The following is a 24013-nucleotide window of genomic DNA, read 5'->3' on the forward strand; positions in this document are numbered from 1 at the left end:
TAGGCATGTGCTACCACACTGAATTAATTTTTTTTTAACTAAAAAAGAATTTTTGAAGAGATCAGGTCTTGCTCTGTTGCCCAGGCTGATCCGAACTGTCCTCAAGTGATTGTCCCGCTTTGCTCTCCCAGAGTCTTGGGCTTACAGGTGTGAGCCACTACACCTGACAACATGACTTTCTTTTTTAAATGTATGTAAGATGTATATACATAGGTCTTATTGATCTAAGATATCATCAATTCTAAGACACACAATTATTAATGTATATTAATAGTAAAAAAATCACTGCCAATTATAAGGGGAAAATGTCATTTTTAAGAAACCATTGGTGGTAAGATACATACCAATCTCAGAGCTGTCACATTGAGTTTAAAAAGTGTGTTTTAGATTTAATGAAAAACTAAATGCTGTTTTTATTCTTGGGGAACATCAGTTTCCACCTTTGCACCACTGCCTATCATATCATGAAATTTTATAATTTATAGCTACTGAAAAATTTAAAGCAGGAAGCCAGCATTCTTAGAGTAAAATAATATGAACGACTGATACACATTTACTAGACATTTTTTATTAAGTTATGGTTTATAGTAGATTACTTCATTATAAGCATTGTATAAAATTTAGTGATTACTGACCTAGTTAAGCTATCTCTGAATGTGAAAGTACGAGTATAGGTGCACCTACTTTAAATTATGTGATAGAAATATTTTCATTTATTCAAATAATATTTGAAGTTCAGTTAGGTTTTGCAAAATTACTCATTTGGATGTGTTAAGAAATCATGTAAATTCTGCCTTTGACTTTGGGGGATTGAACATGAGATGTGTTTATTCTTGGGGGACAGTTAATTTTGTATTCTAGAAGGGGGGTTAATTGTATAATATGTTTTAGCTAAGAGAAATCAGTTTAAGATAACCAGCTTTTCTTAATCTAACATTTTGGCTTATTTCTGTCATCTGGTCATTCTCATGATACAAATAATACAAAGCTAAATACATAATACATAGGTAACACATTAATATGTAATACAAAGCTAAATATACATAATACGTATGCACATATATGTATACATTATATATAATACATAAAACAAAGCTAAATTTGTGTTATGGATTTAGGAGTGTAATGGAAAATACCCCTTTAAAAGGAAAAGCACAAAACTGAATTAGTCAAGAAAATACTAAATGTTTGCAATAAGTGTCATGGCCGGGTGTAGTGGCTCAGTGCTTTGGGAGGCTGAGTCAGGATGATTGCTTGAGCCCAGAAGCTTGAGGCTTTAGTAAGCAGCTATTGCTCTACTGCACTCCAGCCTGGGTGACATAGTAGACCCTATCTTTTTTTTAAAAAGAATATAGGTATCATTTTAATATGGGCGATACAGGATATTTTGAAACCCAATTTTTGGAATTTTCATTATATAGGTATAGGTTTCTACATAGTAGAAGCTACTTTTGAATCCTTAGGGAGTTTTTCTACTCTGAATTTTTGGTTTACATTAGATTCTTCTAAAGGCCTTACAGTCATAGTACTTATTTCATAAGACAGCTATCAATTTATTCCTCTAAGGGACTTGTTATCTGCATTCACATTTGTTACAAAAAGGAAATGAGATTTTTCACACTTAGAGATTTATTTTTTATTATTTACATAATTAAAATATTTTTTCAGTGGAGTCAAAGCACCGAAGATAGTTTCCTTATTCACTTGGTTTGATTGTAATGCTTATAATTAATGAAGTAAAAGGGCTACTTTTTATTCATGGGCCAGGAAAGTAACTTGCTGGTAGAGATGTGGGAATCAGTTAACAACTTGGTTCATTAAAACAGTTTTTTTCTGTGGTTAGTTCAGTGGTTAGTTGACCATTTAATTAAGTAGAATTGACCAGTTAAAAATAAACAATATGTTTAATTATAGAATTAAAAGATAAAGAAATTACTTTCACTTGACTTCTTATAAGTTAGTTAAAATAATTTCCTGTTCAATCATAAATCCATTTGTATAGGAAGGCTTTTCATCAAAAAATAAATTGACGGTTAAATATTTTTAGACAATGAAAACAATATGTTAACTGTAATGACTTAGAAAACACATCCATAAAAGCAAGAAAATTCTTTTGCTTTCCACTAGTTCCACTGGAGATATAACCATTGTTAAAACTCGAGAATGTGTCCTTTCAGTGTGTGTGTGTGTGTACATACACTATTGTTTTGTTTTGTGTGATGGAGTTTCGCTCTTGTTGCCCAGGCTGGAGTGCAATGGCACAATCTCGGCTCGCTGCAACCTCTGCCTCAACTATTTTAAACAACAGTGTAAAAGCTCAGTGTCCACTTTATTTTTTGTTTTTAATTTACTTTAGTGGCCATCTTATTGTTAAATCTTTGAGCACATCTGCAATTATTAGGATAAATTTATTACTGGATAAATATCCAGAAGTGAGATTTCTTGGTCAAGGATATGAACTTTTAAAATATTTTAATGAGTATTTTTTAATGTGTTATCCAGAAAATTGATGCTACTTAATTCTACCGCTGGCAGTATGTGAGAGTACCTGTTTCCCTATACCTTTCCCAATACTGGGTGTTCTCTTTTCATTTTTTAATTTAATTTAATTTAATTTTATTTTTGAGACGGAGTCTTGCATTGTCATCCTGGCTGGAGTGCAGTGGCGCGATCTCAGCTCACTGCAACCTCCTCCTCCCGAGTTCACGTGATTCTCCTGCCTCAGCCTCCTGAGTACTGGGATTACAGGCACACACCACCACACTCGGCTAATTTTTGGTATTTTTAGTAGAGACAGGGTTTCACTATGTTGGCCAGACTGGTCTTGAACTCCTGACCTCATGATCTGCCCGCCTCCGCCTCCCAAAGTGCTGGGATTACAGGCGTGAGCCTCCATACTCGGCCTTTGTTTGCTTTTTAAATGCCTGTGTGACAGACAAGGGTTTTGGTGGGGTTTGTTTTTTGTTTGTTTTTTTGTTTGTTTGTTTTTGAGACAGAGTCTTGCGCTATCGCCCAGGCTGGATTGCAGTGATGCAATCTCAGCTCACTGCAATCTTGGCTCACTGCAACCTCCGCCTCCCGGGTTCAAGCAAATCTCCTGCCTCAGCCTCCCGAGTAGCTGGGATTACAGGCATGCACTACCACGCCCAGTTAATTTTGTATTTTTAGTAGAGTTGGGGTTTCTCCATGTTGGTCAGGCTGGTCTTGAACTCCTGACCTCAGGTGATCCACCCGCCTCGGCCTCCCAAAGTGCTGGGATTACAGGCGTGAACCACTTTGCCCAGCCTCATCTTTTAATAATTATACAAATTCTTTATATATTGAGGACATTAACTTTTAGTCATGTTGTAAGTACCATGGTTTTTCCTGTCTTCTGCCTGTTTGACATACATAAGTTTCATTTTGTCATGTCAGATTTTTGAATGGTTTTTGTCCATTGAGATATTATACATAGAAAGTTTTTCCCTAACACAATAGTGTATGTATTTTGCATATATTTTTAGTACTTTCATAGATTTACTTTTTAACATTTATTATTGGATAAATATCCAATATATTTATATCCTATATATATTTTTTTATCCACCTGGAATTTTTTTACAGTTAAGGTATGTGATCAGAATTTAATTTTTTGCTCTTCATTGATAGCTAACTTTTCCTTTGCCACTTATTGAATGGTCTAATCTCCTCTGGAGAATTCACTGTTATGTAAGAAATGTTGCGTGTACTCAGATCTGTTCCTGAACTTTCTGTGGTGTTTCATTGATCTGGTTATCTGTATCTTTATATTATACTTTTAACTATCAAATTTTAGATATATATAATTTATCTCAGTAACTCAACTAAAATTCTGTAAATGTTTTGATGCACAGAATTCACAAGTATCAACAACTGAAATTAATATAATTGATGATGTTTATTATTAAGAGGTTTTAAAAATCATTTTAGGTTGCTTATAGTGTACTTTTATCAGGAATTTTAGGTTACGTGTTTAACAAACCACTGATAGGTATACATTTCAAAATATGCATTAAAATGCTACACAACTTTGTGGGGTTTTTTTTGCCAAAAATTATTCTGGTGATGTCAGTAACATCTTATAATTACTCATAGTGATTTTCAGTTCTCAGATGCATAAGCCTTTCTCTAGTTGAGAAGCAGTTACTTTAAAATACTTTTGTCATGTGTTTCTTTCTTTCTTTCTTTCTTTCTTTTTTTTTTTTTTTTTTTTTTTGAGACGGAGTCTTGCTCTGTCACCCAAGCTGGAGTGCAATGGCATGATCTCAGCTCACTGCAGCCCCCACCTCCCAGGTTCAAGTGATTCTCCTGCCTCAGCCTCCCAAGTAGCTGGGATTACAGGTGCCTGCCACCACTCCCGGCTAATTTTTTTTGTATTTTCAGTAGAGACAGGAGTTCACCACGTTGGCTAGGCTTGTCTCGAACTCCTGACCTCAGGTGATCCGGCCTCCGAGTGTGTTGGGATTACAGGCATGAGCCACTGAACCCAGCCTGTCATGTTTTAAAATAAAAAAAACCCATGATATGTTACTGTACATTCCCTAGCTTCCATTAGTTTTTTGGGATATGAGAGCATATCATTGTCTTATTCTTTTGATGAAATCACTGCTGTTGCTCAATCCATTTTTAGGGCTTATAGCATTCTTCACCTTTCCTACACGTTCTATAGATTGAAATGATGTACCATTTCCTCCTGTACTCTAAAACAAGAGCCATCTTTTTTTTTTTTTTTTTTTTTTTTTTTTGAGTTGGAGTTTTGCTGTTGCTGCCCAGGCTGGAGTGCAATGGCACGATCTTGGGTCACTGCAAACTCCACTTCCCCAGTTTAAGTGATTCTCCTGCCTCAGCCTCCCGAGTAGCTGGGATTACATGTGTCCGCCACCACACCCAGCTAATTATGTGTTTTTAGTAGAGACAGAGTTTCACCATGTTGGCCAGGGTGGTCTCAAACTCCTGACCTCAAGTGATCCACCGGCCTCAGCCTCCCAAAGTACTGAGATTACAGGTGTGAGCCACTGCACCCAGCCACAAGAACCATCTTGAACATAGAATAAATATGTCTCTGTAAGATGTTGTTAGCTAGTCACGTTTTCTGATGTAGCGTTAGACTTCCAGAGTGACGACTTAGTAGCTATTCTGTGAGTCACTTACTCTTGGAAGTTCCGTAAATTAATCTTTGTTTTTCTTTTTGAGATGGAGTCTCACTCTGTTACCCAGGCTGGAGTGCATTTGTGCCATCATGGCTCACTGCAGCCTCGACCTCCCAGGCTTAAGCAATCCTTCTGCCTTGGCCTCCCAAATGCTGGGACAACAGGCATGAACCACTGCGCCCAACCCCTTAAATGAAATGTTTAAAAGATAGACAATAGGCCCTCCTTATTCAAGACTTCACTGTCCTCAGTTTCAGTTACTCATAGGTCAAAAATATCAAATGGAAAATTTCAGAAGTAAGCAATTTGTAAGTTGTAAATGCTGTACCATTCTGAGAAGCATAGGGAAGTATGTCCTGCTTGAGAGATAAATCATCCCATGGTCCAGTGTGTACACACTGTAGACTGTACCAGCCCATTAGTCACATAGTAGATACTGCAATTATCAGATGGACATGTCAGTGCTTATGTTCATATAACCCTTATTTTACTTATAATGGCCCAAACCTCAAGAGTAGTGAGGTAGTGAGTAGTGGTAGATTGTTATAATTGTTCTAATGTATTATTAGTTATTATTGTTAATCTCTTGTTGTGCCTGATTTATAAATTAAACTTTATCATAGGTATGTACGTATAGGAAAAATCATAGTGTGGCCGGGCACGGTGGCTCAAGCCTGTAATCCCAGCACTTTGGGAGGCCGAGACGGGCGGATCACGAGGTCAGGAGATTGAGACCATCCTGGCTAACCTGGTGAAACCCCATCTCTACTAAAAAATACAAAAAACTAGCCGGGCGAGGTGGCGGGCACCTGTAGTCCCAGCTACTCGGGAGGCTGAGGCAGGAGAATGGCGTAAACCCGGGAGGCGGAGCTTGCAGTGAGCCGAGATCCGGCCACTACACTCCAGCCCGGGCAACAGAGCGAGACCCCGTCTCAAAAAAAAAAAAAAAAAAATCATAGTGTGTATGTATACGTATTCTATGTTACCAGTGTTGCCATGAACACACTGTAAGTTGTATTTTGTTTACTAAGTAGAATTTTGTCAAATTTCTTTTTGTTTCTGAATGTTAACATGTCCATCCACATTTATTTTATAGTTGTTTTATCACAAAAATCAATTTTTTTTTCAAATTTTATATCCTTAGTGCAGGCTGTGGAAGAACAGGTGCCATTTGTGCCATAGATTATACGTGGAATTTACTGAAAGCTGGGGTAAGAATACTTTTTTGTAGCATTATGTCCAGTTTATCTATTACGATTTTCAAACTTAATTATTAATTGTAGTAAATTATAGTGCATATTTTATTATACATGTTATTTTTTCCAAAGTAGTTTTATTAAGTAAGAAATAAAGGCAGTGAAGGCTGGGCACGGTGGCTTATGCCTGTAATCCCAGCACTTTGGGAGGCCAAGGTGGGAGGATCGTTTGAGCCCAGCAGCTCGAGACCAGCCTGGGCAACATAGGGAGACCTCCATCTCTAAAAATAATTTAAAAATAAAAAAGATTTTAAAAAAGAAATAAAGATAGAGAAAAGGTATAATTGCTGCATATTGCCTTGATGTGATGCATTGGTCAACAGTGTAAGAGTGTCCTAGGTGAGTGAGTACTTGCATTAGGATATAAACTGTTACTGACCTTTCCAATACTGAATTTTCATTGCCTTTTTTTCTTCCTTTTTTTTTTTTTTTTTTTTTTTAAGATGGAGTTTCACTCTTACTGCCCAGACTGGAGTGCAATGGCGCAATCTCAGCTCACTGCAACCTCCGCCTCCTGGGTTGAAGCGATTCTCCTGCTTCAGCCTCCCTAGTAGCTGGGATTACAGGTGCCTGCCATTATACCCAGCTAATGTCTTATATTTTTGATACAGAGTTTCACCATGTTGGCCAGGCTGGTCTCGAACTCCTGACCTTAGGTGATCCACTCACCTCAGCCTTTCAAAGTGCTGGGATTACAGGTGTGAGCCACCGCGCCCGGGCCATTGTCTTTTATATTTATTCTAGGTATAAGTGTATTTCATTCAGTACGTATTTATGCCTTCTGGAGACATTATGGTATTGTAGTATGTGAGTACTGACTTTAGCCAAACTGCCCAGATTATAATTCTGGCTTTCTCATTTACTAGCTGTGGGATCTTGGTCAAAATACTAATCCCATACTGTCTCTATTTCTTCATCAGAAAATAGGGGTCATAGTAGTAATGCATAAGAATTAAATAAATTAACTTTTGTGAAGTTCTTCAGAACTATGTGTGGTACATAGTAAGTACTCAGTTTATTGTTAGTGTTGATTACTGTTGCTGTTGTGATTGTTGTTCTTACTACTGCTTTTTCCAAGAAATAGTGTTTGATACTGTGGTGATACAGAGATAAATAAGATACAGCGTTCATGATAGATTTGAAAAACAAGTCTCTTCGTTATGCATACATTTGATTATTTTGCTGGTTCCATAATGTGTTCACTTCTAGAGAGACGCCTTTAATCCTTCATAGCTTTATAGTTTCCACGAATTGTTCATCTTTGTCTTGTACAAAGTAGAATTAATAAAATGTTTCTTTTTTCTTTTTCTTCCTTCTTCCCCTTATTTCTCTTTTTTCCCTGCCATCTCTCCATTTTTTATTGTTGCAAGGAAACATTTACGTGTTAAATAGTTCCTTAAAAAGCCCTCTGGGGTTAAATATTTTTCCCTCAAAAACTATAATCATCTAATTCTCAAATGAAAATGCTTAAGTGAACAAAATTTAACTGGAATTCTATCGCATTTTAACATAAAAGTCAAAGATAAAAATTGGAATAGGAAGGGACACGTAAATGCATGCTAGCAAACAAAACAAATATCTCGTCATTTTAAAAGTTGTGTATTTTGGCCAGGTGCCATGGCTCATGCCATAATCCCAGAACTTGCGGAGGCCGAGGTGGGCGGATCACCTGAGGTCAGGAGTTCGAGACCAGCCTGGCCAACATGGTGAAACCCCATCTCTACTAAAAATACAGAAATTAGCCAGGCATAGTAGCCAGTGCCTGTAATCCCAGTTACTTGGCAGGCTGAGGCAAGAGAATTGCTTGAACCTGGGAGGCAGAGGTTGCAGTGAGCTGAGATTGCGCCACTGCAGCCTGGGTGACAGAGCAGGACTCCGTCTCAAAAAATAAAATAAAATAAAATAAAAGTTGTGTATTTTGAACATAGTTCTCTTTTTTTTTTTTTGAGATGGAGTCTCCCTCTGTCGCCCAGGCTGGAGTGCAGTGGTGTGATCTCGGCTCACTGCACCCTCCAACTCTCAGGTTCAAGTGATTCTCCTGCCTTAGTCTCCCGAGTAGCTGGGATTACATGCATTCGGCACCATGCCTGGCTAATTTTTGTATTTTTAGTAGAGATGGGGTTTCACCATGTTTCTGGCTTGTCTCAAACTCCTGACCTCAGGTGATCTGCCTGTCTTGGCCTCTCAAAGTGCTGGAATTACAGGCATGAGCCACCACACCCGGCCTAGGTTAAGTCTTCATATAAAAATCTTATGATGTATATAAGAACTTCCAAGCAGCAAACCTGGAAACCATTGATAACCCTTCCATCTTAAGCACTCCAGAATATTCTAGTTGATAACAGTTCTGATGTTTCTGCTTCTGTAAACCACCAGTTTCTCACTCTTTTAGACTGTCCTCATTGCTGATACAAAAATTGTGTGAATATCAGATCTTCTCATGTCAACGTTGCCCATTGCAGTAGTCCCAAGTCCATATGCACAAAAGAACTGTTTAGGTTGTTTCATAATTAGTTCCCCAAGATGGAGCCAAAGAATCTATATTTTTACCTAGGTCTTTTAGCTGGTCCTTATATAGCCAATCCAGGAGATACTGGCCTATAGAATAAATTCAGTCTCTTTTTTATGTTCACAGTCTGATCCCAAATGTCCTTTTTTTCTCTCCTCCTTTGAGTACTTTCTCCTTCTTTTAGTCTTAGGCTTTATTTACATCAAACTTCTCAATTCCCAACATAGATTATACATTCAGTCTGCTGTGCTTATGTATATTTCCTTCACTTTTTATGGGATAACCTTCTTTTGATATCCAGCTATGTTGTAACTCCACACACTCATCAGTTAGCCACAGCCTCTTTATTCCCTGTATACTGCAGTCATACTTTGGCTGGATATACCTGTCTCCCCAGCTTGAATGCTGAGGGTCAAGACCACGCAGTGTCTAAGATACATTAAGTGGTGTTCAATAAATGTTTGCAGTAAACCAGCAGGTATTTAAGTTTTATGTGATAAGCTGAAGAATATTTTACTATTTTCTGAATAGGTGTACAAAGTTTATATATTAAATTTTCTGTTTTAGAAAATACCAGAGGAATTTAATGTCTTTAATTTAATACAAGAAATGAGAACACAAAGGCATTCTGCAGTACAAACAAAGGTATAGTTGTTTCCCTTTATAAACTGCTATTTTATAAATGCTTTCTTCTTTTTTAAAATGTTTTTTTCTTTTTGTTTTTTAATCATTTTTCTCCCTCGTAGGAGCAATATGAGCTTGTTCATAGAGCTATTGCCCAACTGTTTGAAAAACAGCTACAACTGTATGAAATTCATGGAGCTCAGAAAATTGCTGATGGAGTGGTAGGTGTTATTGGCCTATTCATTTTAGGAAACTTACTTTTGTTAAGATGTAATATTTAGCTTTATTTTTTGTCATCTTGTGTTTTGTCTCAGGACACTTAACATTTTTACTTAAACTCATTTCCTTCTTATTTGTATCTCTATTATGATGGCTGTTTAATGACTCCAATATAAGATAAATTATGTTCTAAATGAAATAAAGTTAGGAAAGATCTCATGTCAAAAATCATATAATTCATTAACATTTTACTTTTTTAAAAAAATTGCATTGTTCTCTTTACTCTTCCCTTCCACCCCCACCTAAGTTATTCTGCATTGATTCTACTTGAATTTTATTTTGTATAAAGTGTTTTCGTTATTTGTGTATATGCTTTTCTTTTCTTTCTTTTCTTTTTTCTTTTTTTTTGAGATGGAGTTTCACTCTTGTTGCCCAGGCTGGAGTGCGATGGCATGATCTCGGCTCACTGCAACCTCCAACTCCCAGGTTCAAATGATTCTCCTGCCTCCGCCTCCTGAGTAGCCGGGATTACAGGCGCGCACCACCGTGCCCAGCTAATTTTTGTATTTTTACTAGAGATGGGGTTTCGCCATGTTGACCAGGCTGGTTTCGATCTCCAGACCTCAGGTGATCTGCCCGCCTTGACCTCCCAATGTGCTGGGATTACAGGCATGAGCCAACATTTCTTGCCTTGTGTATATGCTTTTCAGTTAAGCAGAATTAAAAAGAGCCACAGTTAACTCCCTTTTGTTGTGTTGTAATTCAGTGTTATTTTAGCCTTATAGCATCTTATTGGATATTCAACTGACCTGACAAAAATACTGTATTCTCTTAGTGTTCTCTTTTCTGCCTTTGTTTTCTAACCAATTGTCTTGTTTCCCTTCTATATATCACCACCTTGTCCCTGAAGGTGCTGAGCTTTTTTTTTTCTTGTAGAATTTTACATCTTTATCATTGAGTCTATGATAACTATTACATTGTTAAACGGAGTATGAGAAAATAAATTGCAAAATTTATAACCGTCATTTTCCTTTTCTCCCTTTAAGTGGTTTTGTCAGTTCCCAGAATATTTGTTTGAAATTCCTTGGTTTTCCAAATGAGAGATTTATTACCAAATGCTGATCTCAGTTTGTTAAGATAATCTAATATTGGTCCATGAGTTTTAGGAAATATGCATTTCTTTTATTAGCCAAGTGACAATTTCAGGTTTTTAAGTTTTATGTGACCTCATTCTTATTCCTTCATTAACATAGGAATTATTGTTCAAGGAAACCTCCTACAATGCCTTTAGCTTAATTAAATCCTGTTATGACATGTTCTGAATCTAGCCAAATATTTTATAATGTAGAATCTAATGTATTTTTTGTTTGTTTGTTTTGTTTGATTGTTTTTTGTTTTTTTTTTTTGTGACGAAGTCTCACTCTGTCACTGAGGCTGGAGTGCAGTGGTGCAATCTCTGCTAACAGCAACCTCTGCCTCCTGGGTTCAAGCGATTCTCCTGCCTCAGCCTCCTGAATAGCTAGGATTACAGGCACGCATCACCACGCCCAGCTAATTTTTGTATTTTTAGTAGAGATTGGGTTTTGCCATGTTGGCCAGGCTGGTCTCAAACTCCTGACCTCAGGTGATCCACCTGCCTCAGCCTCCCAAAGTGCTAGGATTATAGGTGTCAGCCACTGCGCCCAGCCATTTATAATATTTTGTATAATTTAATCTAAGTTGAGATATTTAATATTTCAAAAAACTGAGTAGGCTATAAACACTTTTCTTTAATTTTGGGGGTTTTTGTTGTTGTTGTTGTTGTTGCTGTTGAGATGGAGTCTCACTCTCTTGCCCAGGATGGAGTGCAGTAGCGTAGTCTCGGCTCACTGCAACCTCTGCCTCCCAGGTTCATGTGATTTTCCTGCCTCAGCCTCCCAAATAGCTGAGATTACAGGCGCCCACCACCATGCTCAGCTGATTTTTGTATTTTTAGTAGTGATGGGGTTTCACCATGTTGGCCAGGCTGGTCTTGAACGCCTGACCTCAAGTGATCCACCCACCTCAGCCTCCCAAAGTGCCAGGATTGCAGGCGTGAGCCACTGTACCCAGCATCTTTAAACTTTAATTGAAAAAGTATTTGTTTTATTCCGTGAATTCGAGATTAATTTCAAAGCTAAAGTTTTTGTATCTGGAAATACAGGTTTTTAGGCTGGGTGTGGTGGCTCATGCCTGGAACCCCAGCACTTTGGGAGGCCAAAGCAGGCCAGGATCACCTGAGACCAGCCTGGCCAACATGGCAAAACCCCATCTCTACCAAAAATACTAAAAAGATTAGCCTCCCAGACTGACGGGTACACCACCTTGCCGTGTTTATTTTTTTATAGAGACGAGATTTTACTATGTTGCCCAGCCTGGTCTCAAACCCTCAGACTCAAGCAATCCATCCACCTTAGCCTCCCAAAGTGCAGGAATTATAGGAGAAAGTTCTTTTATTGCAGTATTCAGTATTCAGGTTTTATTTTGTTTTGTTTTGTTTGAGACAAGGTCTTACTGTTTTGCCCAGGCCAGAGTGCAGTGGAACAATCACAGCTCACTGCGCCCTCAGCCTCCCGGGCTCAAGCTTTCCTCCTGCCTCAGCTTCCCAAGTAACTGAGACTACAGGCACGTACCATCACACCTAGCTAATTTTTAAAAAAAATTTTTGTAGAGATGTTGTCTCACTATGTGCCACAATGGTCTCGAGCTGATGGTCTCGAGCTCCTGGGCTCAAACAATCCTCCTCACACCTTAGCCTCCCAAAGCACTGAGATTACAGGCATGAGCCATTGTGCCCAGCCACTGTTGTTTTTTTTTTTTAAGCTTTTAACTATATTTAAATAATCTCCAGAAAATATGTGATAAATATTGCATCACCTTTTCTTCTTTTTCTCATTAGATCCAAGTCTGATCTTTGTAAGGTTTTATTCCATTAAATCAATCTTTTTTTAATACCCTGAAATCTATACTAGGATTATAATTCTATCATAGGCTCTTTCTGTCTAACAAGTCAGAGCTTTACAGGAATATAACAAGAAAGTCATACTTTGTAGGAGATGAGATGAAATAATACCCATAGTAGATAAAGTAGTTATTTCAAAGTAGTTACTTCAAACCTACTTTCTTACTCATTGCATGGTACGTAGTAGACGTAAACTAAATGTTTGAGAGAAATATCTCCATAGATGAATGGATAAATAGTAAAAAAAAAAACAGATAGAAGATGGATTATCATTCCAGATAACTTTTTAATACTTTCCTCTTAAGAAATCATGTTTTCTGTCAACTTGTAAATATAGGTGACTCTTTTTATAGGATGGCTGTCTATGGTTGCAGACCATAAATCTTAAAGAAAATGTGGAATCTGAAAAATTGAGAAAAATCGTCTTAGAACTGTGTGGTGGAATAAAATGACTTAAAAGGTGTATTTACTATTTAGAAGCTATGCTGTGAGAAGTAAAAATAAGTCCCCGCTTACTACTTTTCTGACAGTTAAGTTAATAAATTTCTGTTTAAATGTTCTGTGTTCCAGAATTATTTTTGTAAAAATCTTAGTTTGATATACTAGTTGGTTATTGAAGACTTCAAAATAAATAGTATTTTTTAGAGATATTTACAACTACAGTGACTTCCTGGAATGAGAGCTCTAAAGAGAAAATTTATTCTGTAAGCCCGTATCATATTGCCTGAGGATTTAGAAGTACCTTAATAAGCAAACATCTGTTAAGTTGTGCATCATGCCTTTTTATCTTGTATATAAAGGACACCATTACAAGAATTGTTGGCCGGGCGCAGTGGCTCAAGCCTGTAATCCCAGCACTTCGGGAGGCCGAGACGGGCGGATCACTAGGTCAGGAGATCGAGACCATCCTGGCTAACATGGTGGAACCCCGTTTCTACTATAAAATACAAAAAACTAGCCGGGCGAGGTGGCGGGCGCCTGTAGTCCCAGCTACTCGGGAGGCTGAGGCAGGAGAATGGCATAAAGCCAGGAGGCGGAGCTTGCAGTGACCTGAGATCCGGCCACTGCACTCCAGCCTGGGCGACAGAGCCAGACTCCGTCTCAAAAAAAAAAAAAAAAAAGAATTGTCAACACCAGTATTTCAATTCTAGAATGATTAAGTAATAGCATTAGTAATTTGTGTTATGGTCCTTTTATTGTGTTTGTATAGTACATTTTAGATGTGATAATGAATTCTGGATTTTTTTTTTCCCTAAAATATAATTTTTTTATTTTTAAAGCACCCTGATTTATTATTTATTTTCTTCTGCAGCTGATAATATTCTTAAATATTAGATAATTTGTTTCTTAATGTTTTTGTAGCCTTTCATAAAGCTGCTATATGGAAAATAATAGTACACAAGATAGCTTTACAAAGTTCTGTTTAAAACAAGAGAACACAGACTAGAGGCTGTGGTTCATTTCATGCCTATAATCCCAGCTCTTTGGGATGCCAGGGCAGGAGAATTGCTTGAGACCAGGAGTTTGAGACCTGCCAGGGTGGCATAGCGAAACCCCATCTACACAAACCTTTTTTTTTTTTTTTAATTACCTGGGTATGGTAACATGTACTTGTAGTCCTAGCTACTTGGGAGACTGAGATAGAAGCATTGCTTGAGCCCAGGAGTTCAAGGCTGCAGAGGTTTGATCGTGCCACTGCATTAGATTAATTCCTAAAATTCTTTTCCATTTCAAAAGTTGGTGATTGCTTCAGCAAGTTGTATACATGACAAATATGGACTCAAAAATTATAGATAATACAAGAGAGTCAGAAGATGTAAGTGTGTAGGAGACATTAACTAGGAAATCCAAGAAGAACATTGTGAAGTCCAGTGACCAGGAGGTTTTGTACATGCTGTTTTAGTTACTGGCTCTTTGTTGAGTTGCAGTTCTGCGTTGCCACATTGATTCCTTTCATCAGAGGAAACTCAGTATGTTCTGAAAGCTAATCTCCCCGAGAAGTTCTCTTTTGGTTCTTCCTGTTAATGGCTTCGTCATGCTCTTATTCACCCAGAATGAGGAATTCTTCATGAAACCTTTACTTTGTCACATGTAGTGTTTGCCTAAAATGTCCTTATTATGTCTTCTCTTTACCCTTCCACCTGTTTTCCTTCTTCCAATCCTCATTCTTTTTTTGTCAAAATCTTACCAATCCCTCAATGTCATTCTACATTTTACCTTAATATTGTCAACTTACTTTTTCTCAATTATCTTCTTAATATTTTCAACTATAACTTTTTTTTCTGATTTCATAGCTTCATAGTACTGATTATGCCACTTTGGGGCTGTTAGTATTACCCTTCTACTTCTTTTCTGGGGATTTTACCAGACTACATTTTGAAGTTAAAGATAATACCATGTCCTTCTTACATTTTAGTTTCCTCTGCATTGCTGACTTTGTTCAGTGCATTTCACATAGATGTCCACATTGCCTTACCTGCAGCTCCAAAATCCAAAGAAAACATAGTTTTATTTTTGTGAATTCAATATTATACTCACTTGGCAACAAAATATTTCATTGACATGACATGAGTTTGTTTATGTGTGCTACAAAAAAAAAAAAGGCCGTTTTGTAGGTTAGAAACAGTTAAAATAGAGTTTCATATGATTTGCCTTTAATTTTTATTTAACCTACTTAATGCACATTTTGGTACAAAATATAAAGTGTTACAGAATTATGGTTATATCATTAATGGAAATAATAAGCAGATGATCAGTAATATGTTGGGGGTACCTTTTTTTTTTTTTTTTGAGTCAGAGTCTTGCTCTATTGCCCATGCTGGAGTGCAGTGACACGATCTTGGCTTACTGCAACCTCTGCCTCCCGAGTTCAAGTGATTCTCCCGCCTCAGCCCCCCAAGTAGCTGGAATTGCAGATGTGCACCACCACACCCGGCTAATTTTTGTATTGTAGTAGAGACAGGTTTTCACCATGTTGGCCAAGGCTGGTCTCAAACTCTGGACCTCAAGTAATCCACCCATCTCAGCCTCCCAAAGTGCTGGGATTACAGGCGTGAGCCATCGCGCCCAGCCTAGAGGGTACCTTTTTGATGCAGAGTCTTTAAATTCTGGTGGTACCTGAGGATCTGAAACTTTGGCGGCCAAAAGTCCTGATTTGCCTAAGGCATACCAGTTCACACTAGTTGTCTAGGTATAATAATACTCCTTTTTCATTCTCAAAAGAGCCCTGATTTGGACAATAAATTATATGGTCACCCTACCTATAGCCAGATATTTCTACACCAAATGCCTTGATTTTGGTGGGTGGCTTTAATTAAGGATGAATGCTGTAAGTCTTATGACGTAACTCTGTTGTTCTGGTCAGGAAGTGAGATGTATAGAACTTCTAATTCATCAGATTATATATAAGGAGATAGGGTGCACTTAAAATAGCTAGAAAGTTGAGATCTCTAGTTTTTTAATTGGAAAAATTGAAGTAACAGTTACAAAGCTGTCATGATGGACATAGCAGAAGTGCCTTTTAATTAAAAACAATGATAACAAAACAAAATGCAACTACAGTTTCAGAGTTCCTCAGTTGATAGTATATGTAAAGATGGCTGTTTTCTAAAATTATCTGGGATGTTGGCAAATTATCTGAGATGTCTTCTGGACATAGCATACCCTAGAATTAAAATACCCTAGCTAGAATAAATATGAGATATGTTGATAGTGAAACTGATTCAAGGCAGTATTTTCATTTTACCGCTCCCCTATTCACAGTCCTAAACCTAAGGTTCTTATACCTGTATTGACTCTGAAACTTCAATGTTGATGATGTTATTGGTCCTCATGACCAGCAAGAACCAAGGATGTTCCTGGGATGGGCTCTGTCTGCCTTTTTGAGGTCCATTTGGGTAGCCAGTGATATAGGAGCTATATTCCCTAGTGGATTTGGGCACTTCATATAGTGACAGTGAGAGTAAGGCAAGAAATGGTTAACATGAATCCTAGGACTACCAGTTTAAAAGTACTAGGTAGTAATGGGGAGTCATAAAAAGATACTCCATAAATGGTATAAGCCTTATTTGTTGGCTTTTTTTTCTCTCTGCATATATTAAGTTTCTAGTGGTAGTGATGGTGGGGCAGGGGGATACTACATTCTTTGATCCACATTATCTTGGGGAATCTGTTTTTTTACGGTAGCATTTGAGATGTGTTGAAATGCTGCTGTACACCTTGATCTTCCCAGTAACTGTGATGCATTGTTTTTTTGATACAGTCTCTGCATTGAAGTCTGGTCCTTCAGGCTAAAATATAGAGCTAGAATATAAGACTTTTTTTTTTTGAACTTGGCACAGTTGGCATTGTGTTAAGGATTGAAAAGCACGGAAACAGTTTAGTTGAAACATGAGGAGGAAAAATTATTTTTCTTTCAACCTTAGTGAAGTATTTTTTCCCTTGGCAGAATGAAATTAATACTGAAAACATGGTCAGCTCCATAGATCCTGAAAAACAAGATTCTCCTCCTCCAAAACCACCAAGGACCCGCAGGTATTGTATGTCTTTGAACATTTTCTTTAAAAGCATACTTGTTTTTATTCACTGTTAATTAAAATGACAAATTCTGAATATTTCTACATTACTTTTATAACTTTTATTGTCATTATTTTGTTAGGATGTGGCATACATATGACAACTGATTTGTTACTGGTTTATTAAAAATTTGGTTTCATTTTGGATAAAATTTCAATAATATACTGTAGCAGAATGTGGATACTACCATGAATTGACTATAGTTTATGTTTTGATATGTGATATCACTAAAATTTTAGTTATGTCTAAAGATTTCCATTTTTCTCCTGATGACTAAATATGCTTGCCAAAAATTGCATGCATGTTGAAGAAGTGTGAAGATATTTAATAACATGACTAGCAAAGATGAGTTTATTTCTTTAATTTTTCTTGCTTTTCTACCAAGCTCATTTATAATAGTTAAAGTCATATATATTCCTATCTTTCTTTGCCTTCCCTTCTTGTTCAGGGTAGCTGCTAAGTCAGTAACATGGTAGTATGGAAAGAATACAGAGTTAGAAGAAGATAGTTTCAACTCCTTTTTAGCCATTTAGCTCTGGGATTTAGGATTAATTTATTTAATCCTGGGGAGAAGGAGTTAAGTATTGTCCTAAGGATTAAATAAAAAACTATTAGAATATTTTATAATGTCTTTCTTGCACATAGATCTGCCAAAACTTATTGACTTCCCATCAAAATAAAGTCTTTTATACAGGATACACCAATTGTTTCTGTCTTAAAACTTTGGTGAAAGTTGGGTCAAATGGCCAGGGTATTCCAAGAGATCATTCTAATGAAATAATCCCTCTTAACAAAAGAAAAAACCTGCAGTTTCCCTCAGTAACTAAAGGTTTGGTTAGAATCCCTCCACACCACAGGAGCAATTTACTCTCATTTTCACCATGTAGGATTCTAACTGCCTGGGAAGGAAGCTGCTGAGTACAGAAAGAGGAAGTATACTCTGGTATAAAGAGGCTTTTTACATAAATAGGTCCCATTCCAAATTTTAACTTTTGCATTTGCTACTGAATGAACTTCAACAAGCCACTTCTCTGAAAATTCTTTACTTCATTGTAGTGAGATATAGTACTAGTATTCTCCATTGTTAAGAATTAGTGATAATGTATATAAAGCATGTAGTTAAGTGTCGTGGTAGTTATAGTCTCTGGAATACCTTGGCATACTTCTCTGAGGAACCTCAGGAAGCCTGTATATAGATGAGGTTAGGTCTCAAGATTTCAATGTTCAAGATGTTAACTATGTGCTAACAAAACTTTTAGTAGTTCTTTCCTGTCGATTTCCACTTTGGTATCTACCAAAATTGGTTGGCATTTTAGCCATCTGTGGAAGGTAGCCAGTTTGAAACCTGTAAAATATTAGTTCTCTAACTTCTCTGTTCCACATAGGAGCCCTAGGATCTTAAAAGAAACTACTGGCCCTAAAAAAAGGAACATTTTTGCTGCCCTCTTAATTTGGTTTTTGAGATTGAGCCAATGTAGAGGTTTTCAAAGTCTACACTGATATTTATGATTTGTATGTTCTTCTACCTCTAACTACATGTAGCAGCAGTCTCTTCTTAATTTTACAGGAAAAAAAAAGAGTAGAATACTTGAATTTAAAGCATTTTTCCTATACCTGTTCAAAAGTTTGACTTCTGTTACTCTCTAATAAACAAAAAGATAATGAAGAAAAAAGCAAATGAGTATTAAGAAAAAATATTCAACTCAAGACAGATTTTTATTAGGCATACATTCCAGAAGTTCTTTGTGTGTGATTTTATATTACATGCATAGGTCACCTTTTTTCTTCTTCATGTAATGGAGTCAAATGCCAGAAGGTCATCGTGTTTGACAAAGAGAACCTTGTGACTTCTAAGTTGGGATGAGTTTTAGAACTATTGTAAATTGTTCCAACATAACTGAAAATAAAATCACAAAATCGTAAGATTGATAAGTAAAATAGTGTATTTTGTTTTTCAGTGTGGCTACAGTAAACACATTAATTGTTTAAAGTACACGATGGGGCCAGGCATGGTGGCTCATGCCTGTAATCCCAGCACTTTGGGAGGCCAAGGCAGGGGGATCATGAGGTCAGAAGTTTAAGACCAGCCTGACCAATATGGTGAAACCCTGTCTCTACTAAAAATAGAAAAATTAGCCAGGCGTGGTCGCGTGTGCCTGTAGTCCCAGCTACTTGGGAGGCTGAGGCAGGAGAATCGCTTGAACCCAGGAGGCAAAGGTACCAGTGAGCCAAGTTCGCACCACTGCACTCCAGCCTGGGTGAGAAAGTGAGACTCTGTCTGAAAAATAAAAAAATAAAAATAAAGTACATGTTGGCTGGGCATAGTGGCTTACGCCTGTAATCCCAACATTTTGGGAGGCTCAGGCGGGCAGATTGCTCAAGTCCCTATTTACATATATATAAAATATGTGTTTTGTGTATATTTTATTTTTATTTATTTTTTTACTTTTTAAACATTTTTGTTAAAAATAAGACACATACACATTAGCCTAAGCATACACAAGGTCAGGATCATCAATATCACTGCCTTCTACCTCCACATCTTGTCCTGCTGGAAGGTTATCAGGGGCAGAAACACACATGGAGCTGTCATCCCCTATGATAACAATGCCCTCTTCTAGAATACCTCCTGAAGAACCTGCCTGAAGCTGTTTAACAGTTAACTAATTTTTTAACAATTAGAAGGAATACACTCAAAATTAACAACAAAAAGTAAGTATATAGCTAGGCGCGGTGGCTCACGCCTGTAATCCCAGCAAGGCAGGTGGATCACCTGAGGCTGGGCGTTCGAGATCAGCCTGGCCAACATGGTGAAACCCTGTCTCTACTAAAAATACAAAAATTAGCTGAGCCTCTTGGCAGGCAATTGTTGTCTCAGCTACTTGGGAGGCTGAGGCAAGAGAATTGCTTGAACCTGGGAGGTGGAGGTTGCAGTGAGCCAAGATTGCACCACTGGACTGCAGCCTGGGTGTGACAGAACAAGACTCCATCTCAAAAAAAGTATATAAGCCAGTAACTGTTTTCTTTATTATTATTATCAAGAATTATGTCCTGTATGTAATTGTATGTGCTATAATTTTATATGACTGACAGCACAATAGGTTTGTTTATACCAGCATCACAACAGACATGTGAATAATGCATTTTGCTACAAATTCATGGGAATTTTTCAGCTTCATTATAACTTTGTGGGGTCACCATGGTATGTGTGGCCCATCATTGACTGAAACATCACGTGACTGTACATGTCTTCCAGTAATTTTTTTTTTTTTTTTTTTTTTTTTTTTGAGACGGAGTCTCGCTCTGTCGCCCAGGCTGGAGTGCAGTGGCCGGATCTCAGCTCACTGCAAGCTCCGCCTCCCGGGTTCACGCCATTCTCCTGGCTCAGCCTCCCGAGTAGCTGGGACTACAGGCGCCCGCCAGGTCGCCCGGCTAGTTTTTTGTATTTTTAGTAGAGACGGGGTTTCACCATGTTAGCCAGGATGGTCTCGATCTCGTGACCTCGTGATCCGCCCGTCTCGGCCTCCCAAAGTGCTGGGATTACAGGCTTGAGCCACCGTGCCCGGCCCTTTTTTTTTTTTTGAGACGAAGTCTCGCTCTATCGCCCAGGCTGGAGTGCAGTGGCCGGATCTCAGCTCACTGCAAGCTCCGCTTCCCGGGTTCACGCCATTCTCTTGCCTCAGCCTCCCGAGTAGCTGGGACTACAGGCGCCCGTCACCTCGCCCGGCTAGCTTTTTGTATTTTTTTTTAGTAGAGACGGGGTTTCACCGTGTTAGCCAGGATGGTCTCGATCTCCTGACCTCGTGATCCGCCCGTCTCGGCCTCCCAAAGTGCTGGAATTACAGGCTTGAGCCACCGCGCCCAGCCCCAGTCATTTTTAATATTCCAATTCGTTTTGTTTTGTTTTCAGACAGAGCCTTGCTCTGTTGCCCAGACTGGAGGGCAGTGGTGTGATTATGGCTCACTGCAGCCTCGACCTCAGTTGAACCTCCCACCCTAGACTCCCGACTAGCTGGAACTACAGACACACACCACCATGCCTGGCTAATTTCTGTATTTTTTTTTTTTTTTTGGCCTCCAAAAGTGTTGGGATTGCAGGTGTGAGCCACCATGCCCTGCCAGTATTCCAGTTCTTCCAGTTCTTAAAACTGAACAGAACTGGGAATGATTGGGCATTTGACAGAAGCCTCTAATATGAAAAACAGAGGAAATGGAGACAATACAGAGCAAAATGAAAAAGATGGGGGAGAAAAGAAACAACAGTCCACTTCTCTCAGTCATTGGGAAATGCTGCAACCATGAAATAAGACCTGTGGGTAATAAGTAAGAAGCTCTTAGAAATTAAGAATATAGGCCAGGTGCGGTGGCTCATGCCTATAATCCCAGCTCTTTGGGAGGCTGAGGTGGGCAGATCACAAGGTCAGGAGTTCGAGACCAGCCTGGCCAATAGGGTGAAACCCCTGTCTCTACTTAAAAAAAAAAAAAAAAAAGTTAGCTGGGTGTGGTGGTGTGTGCCTGTAGTCCTAGCTACTCAGGAGGCTGAGGCAGGAGAATTGCTTGTGGAAGTTATAGTGAGTCGAGATCACGCCACCACTCTCCAGCCTGGGCAACAGAATGAGACTCTTGTCTCAAAAAAAAAAAAAGAAAGAAATTAAAAATATAATACTATAAATTTAAAAATTAAGCAGAAGTTTGGGAAATAGTCAAGGAACTATTTCAAGAAAATGAATAGATAAAGAGAAAGTAGGAGAGAAAAGATAAGGAAATTAGAAAGCAAAACTAGAAGATCTGTCGCTGAACTAATAGTAGTCTAAAAGGAGAGTTGGGAAGAAGAAATTAGCCACAAAAAAAAAATGTATTAGAATTAAAGGGCATAAATTTTTATATAGAGGGTATATACCCAAGTTTCAAATATAATGGATAAAAATAAAATTGTTAAAAAATAAATATTTTAAAGTAAGTATGTATTTTAGAGTAAGATAAAAATAATGCTGAAATTTGGAGTAAGATTTTTTCAATTAAAAACTTGGAAAATACTCGCTATCTGTCAAGCTCTGTTCTAATTGTTGTTCAGATGTTAACTCATTTAATTCTCTGAACTACCCTGTGAAAAAGGCACTGTTGAGGATATATGGGGTTTGTTAATCAAGTAAATCTCTAAAATACTGGTCATGAGGCTGGGCATGGTGTTTCACACCTGTAATCCCAGCATTTTGGGAGCCCAAAGAGGGCGGATCACTTGAGGTTAGAAGACCAGCCTGGCCCATGTGGCGAAACCCTGTCTCTGCCAAAAATACAAAAATTAGCCGGGCATCATGGCGCATGCCTGTAGTCCCAGCTACTCATGAGGCTGAGGCAGGAGATTCACTTGAACCTGGGAAGCGGAGGTTGCAGTAAGCTGAGACCGCACCGCTGCACTTCAGCCTGGGAGACAGAATGAGACTCTGTCTCAATAAAAAATAAGTAAATAAAATACTGATTATGGAAAAGTGGTCTCATGTACATGTCGGGAAAATAATGCACCTCAATTTATATCAAAACTTTATTTCATCCTTTCAAAACTCATATTTTCTGTTTGTATTATGATATGTTCTTAGGATAACCTATTGGTCTTTGTATATGCTTTATAAATTGTAGGAGGTGTCTGCAATTATTTTTTATTTTAGATTACAAAAATTTGATAGCTATTCTTTCAGATTAAGAACCTACTTTCAGGCCAGGTGCAGTGCCTCACACCTGTAATCCCAGCTCTTTGGGAGGACATGGCAGGTGAATTGCTTGAATTTAGGAGTTTGAGATCAGTCTGGGCAACAAGAACATGGCAAAATCACATCTCTACAAAACATACAAAACTTAGCCAGGTGTGGTAGTGCACACCTGTAGTCGCTGCTACTTGGGAGGCTAAACTGGGAGGATGGCTTGAGCCCTGGAGGCAGAGGTTGTAGTGAGCCAAGATTGTGCAATTGTACTCCAGCCCAGGTGGCAGAGTGGGACTCTGTCTCAAAAAAAAATAAAGAAGAAGAATCTACTTGTAAAACTTTAACAGATATAGGAATATCTTATTAGAATATTGCTGTTGTTGTAGTATGATTGATATTCTGGAGATATTCATTTATTTTTTCATGTCCTATTCTAGGAATATTGGAATGTGTCTAGAGAATCTGAACTTCACAGATAAAATTATTTATTTAATTAATTTATTTATTTTGAGACAGACTCTCACTCTGTCACCCAGGCTGGAGTGCAGTGGCGTGATCTCAGCTCACTGCAACCTCCACCTCCCGGATTCAAGTGATTTCTCCTGACTCAGCTTCCTGAGTAGCTGGGATTACAGGCGCACGCTACCATGCCTGGCTAATTTTTGTATTTTTAGTAGAGACGGGGTTTCACCATGTTGGTTAGGCTGGTCTCGAACTCCTGACCTTGTGATCCCCCCACGTTGGCCTCTCAAAGTGTTGGGATTACAGGCATGAGCCACCATGTCCAGGCCACAGAGTCTCTTTTAAGGGGAAACCTGGTGTACCATGTGATTACTGCCAATTATCTGGTTGGATAATTAAAAGGTTGATCACCTGGGGAAAAAAAACAAAAAAGCAAAAACTCTGAGGTGAGATCCGGTGGCTCACCCCTGTAATCCCAGCACTTTGCGGGAGCCGAGGTAGGCAAATCACTTGAGGCCAGA

General features: G+C 38.2%; 1 protein-coding gene across 4 annotated transcripts in view; it reads left to right on the plus strand.

Moving 5' to 3' along the window:
- Positions 1-24013, plus strand: part of PTPN12 (protein tyrosine phosphatase non-receptor type 12) — a 105910-nt gene that overhangs the window by 64738 nt on the left and 17159 nt on the right. For all 4 annotated transcript variants that reach the window (XM_010386289.2, XM_010386290.2, XM_030932740.1 and 1 more), the window contains exons 9-12: positions 6313-6379; positions 9501-9578; positions 9680-9778; positions 17204-17289. In XM_010386289.2, coding sequence (XP_010384591.1) covers positions 6313-6379; positions 9501-9578; positions 9680-9778; positions 17204-17289 — 330 coding nt within the window. The remainder of the gene's footprint in view (positions 1-6312; positions 6380-9500; positions 9579-9679; positions 9779-17203; positions 17290-24013) is intronic.

Source organism: Rhinopithecus roxellana, chromosome 6 (genome assembly GCF_007565055.1).
Source record: "Rhinopithecus roxellana isolate Shanxi Qingling chromosome 6, ASM756505v1, whole genome shotgun sequence".
NCBI classification, from domain to species: Eukaryota; Metazoa; Chordata; class Mammalia; order Primates; family Cercopithecidae; genus Rhinopithecus; species Rhinopithecus roxellana.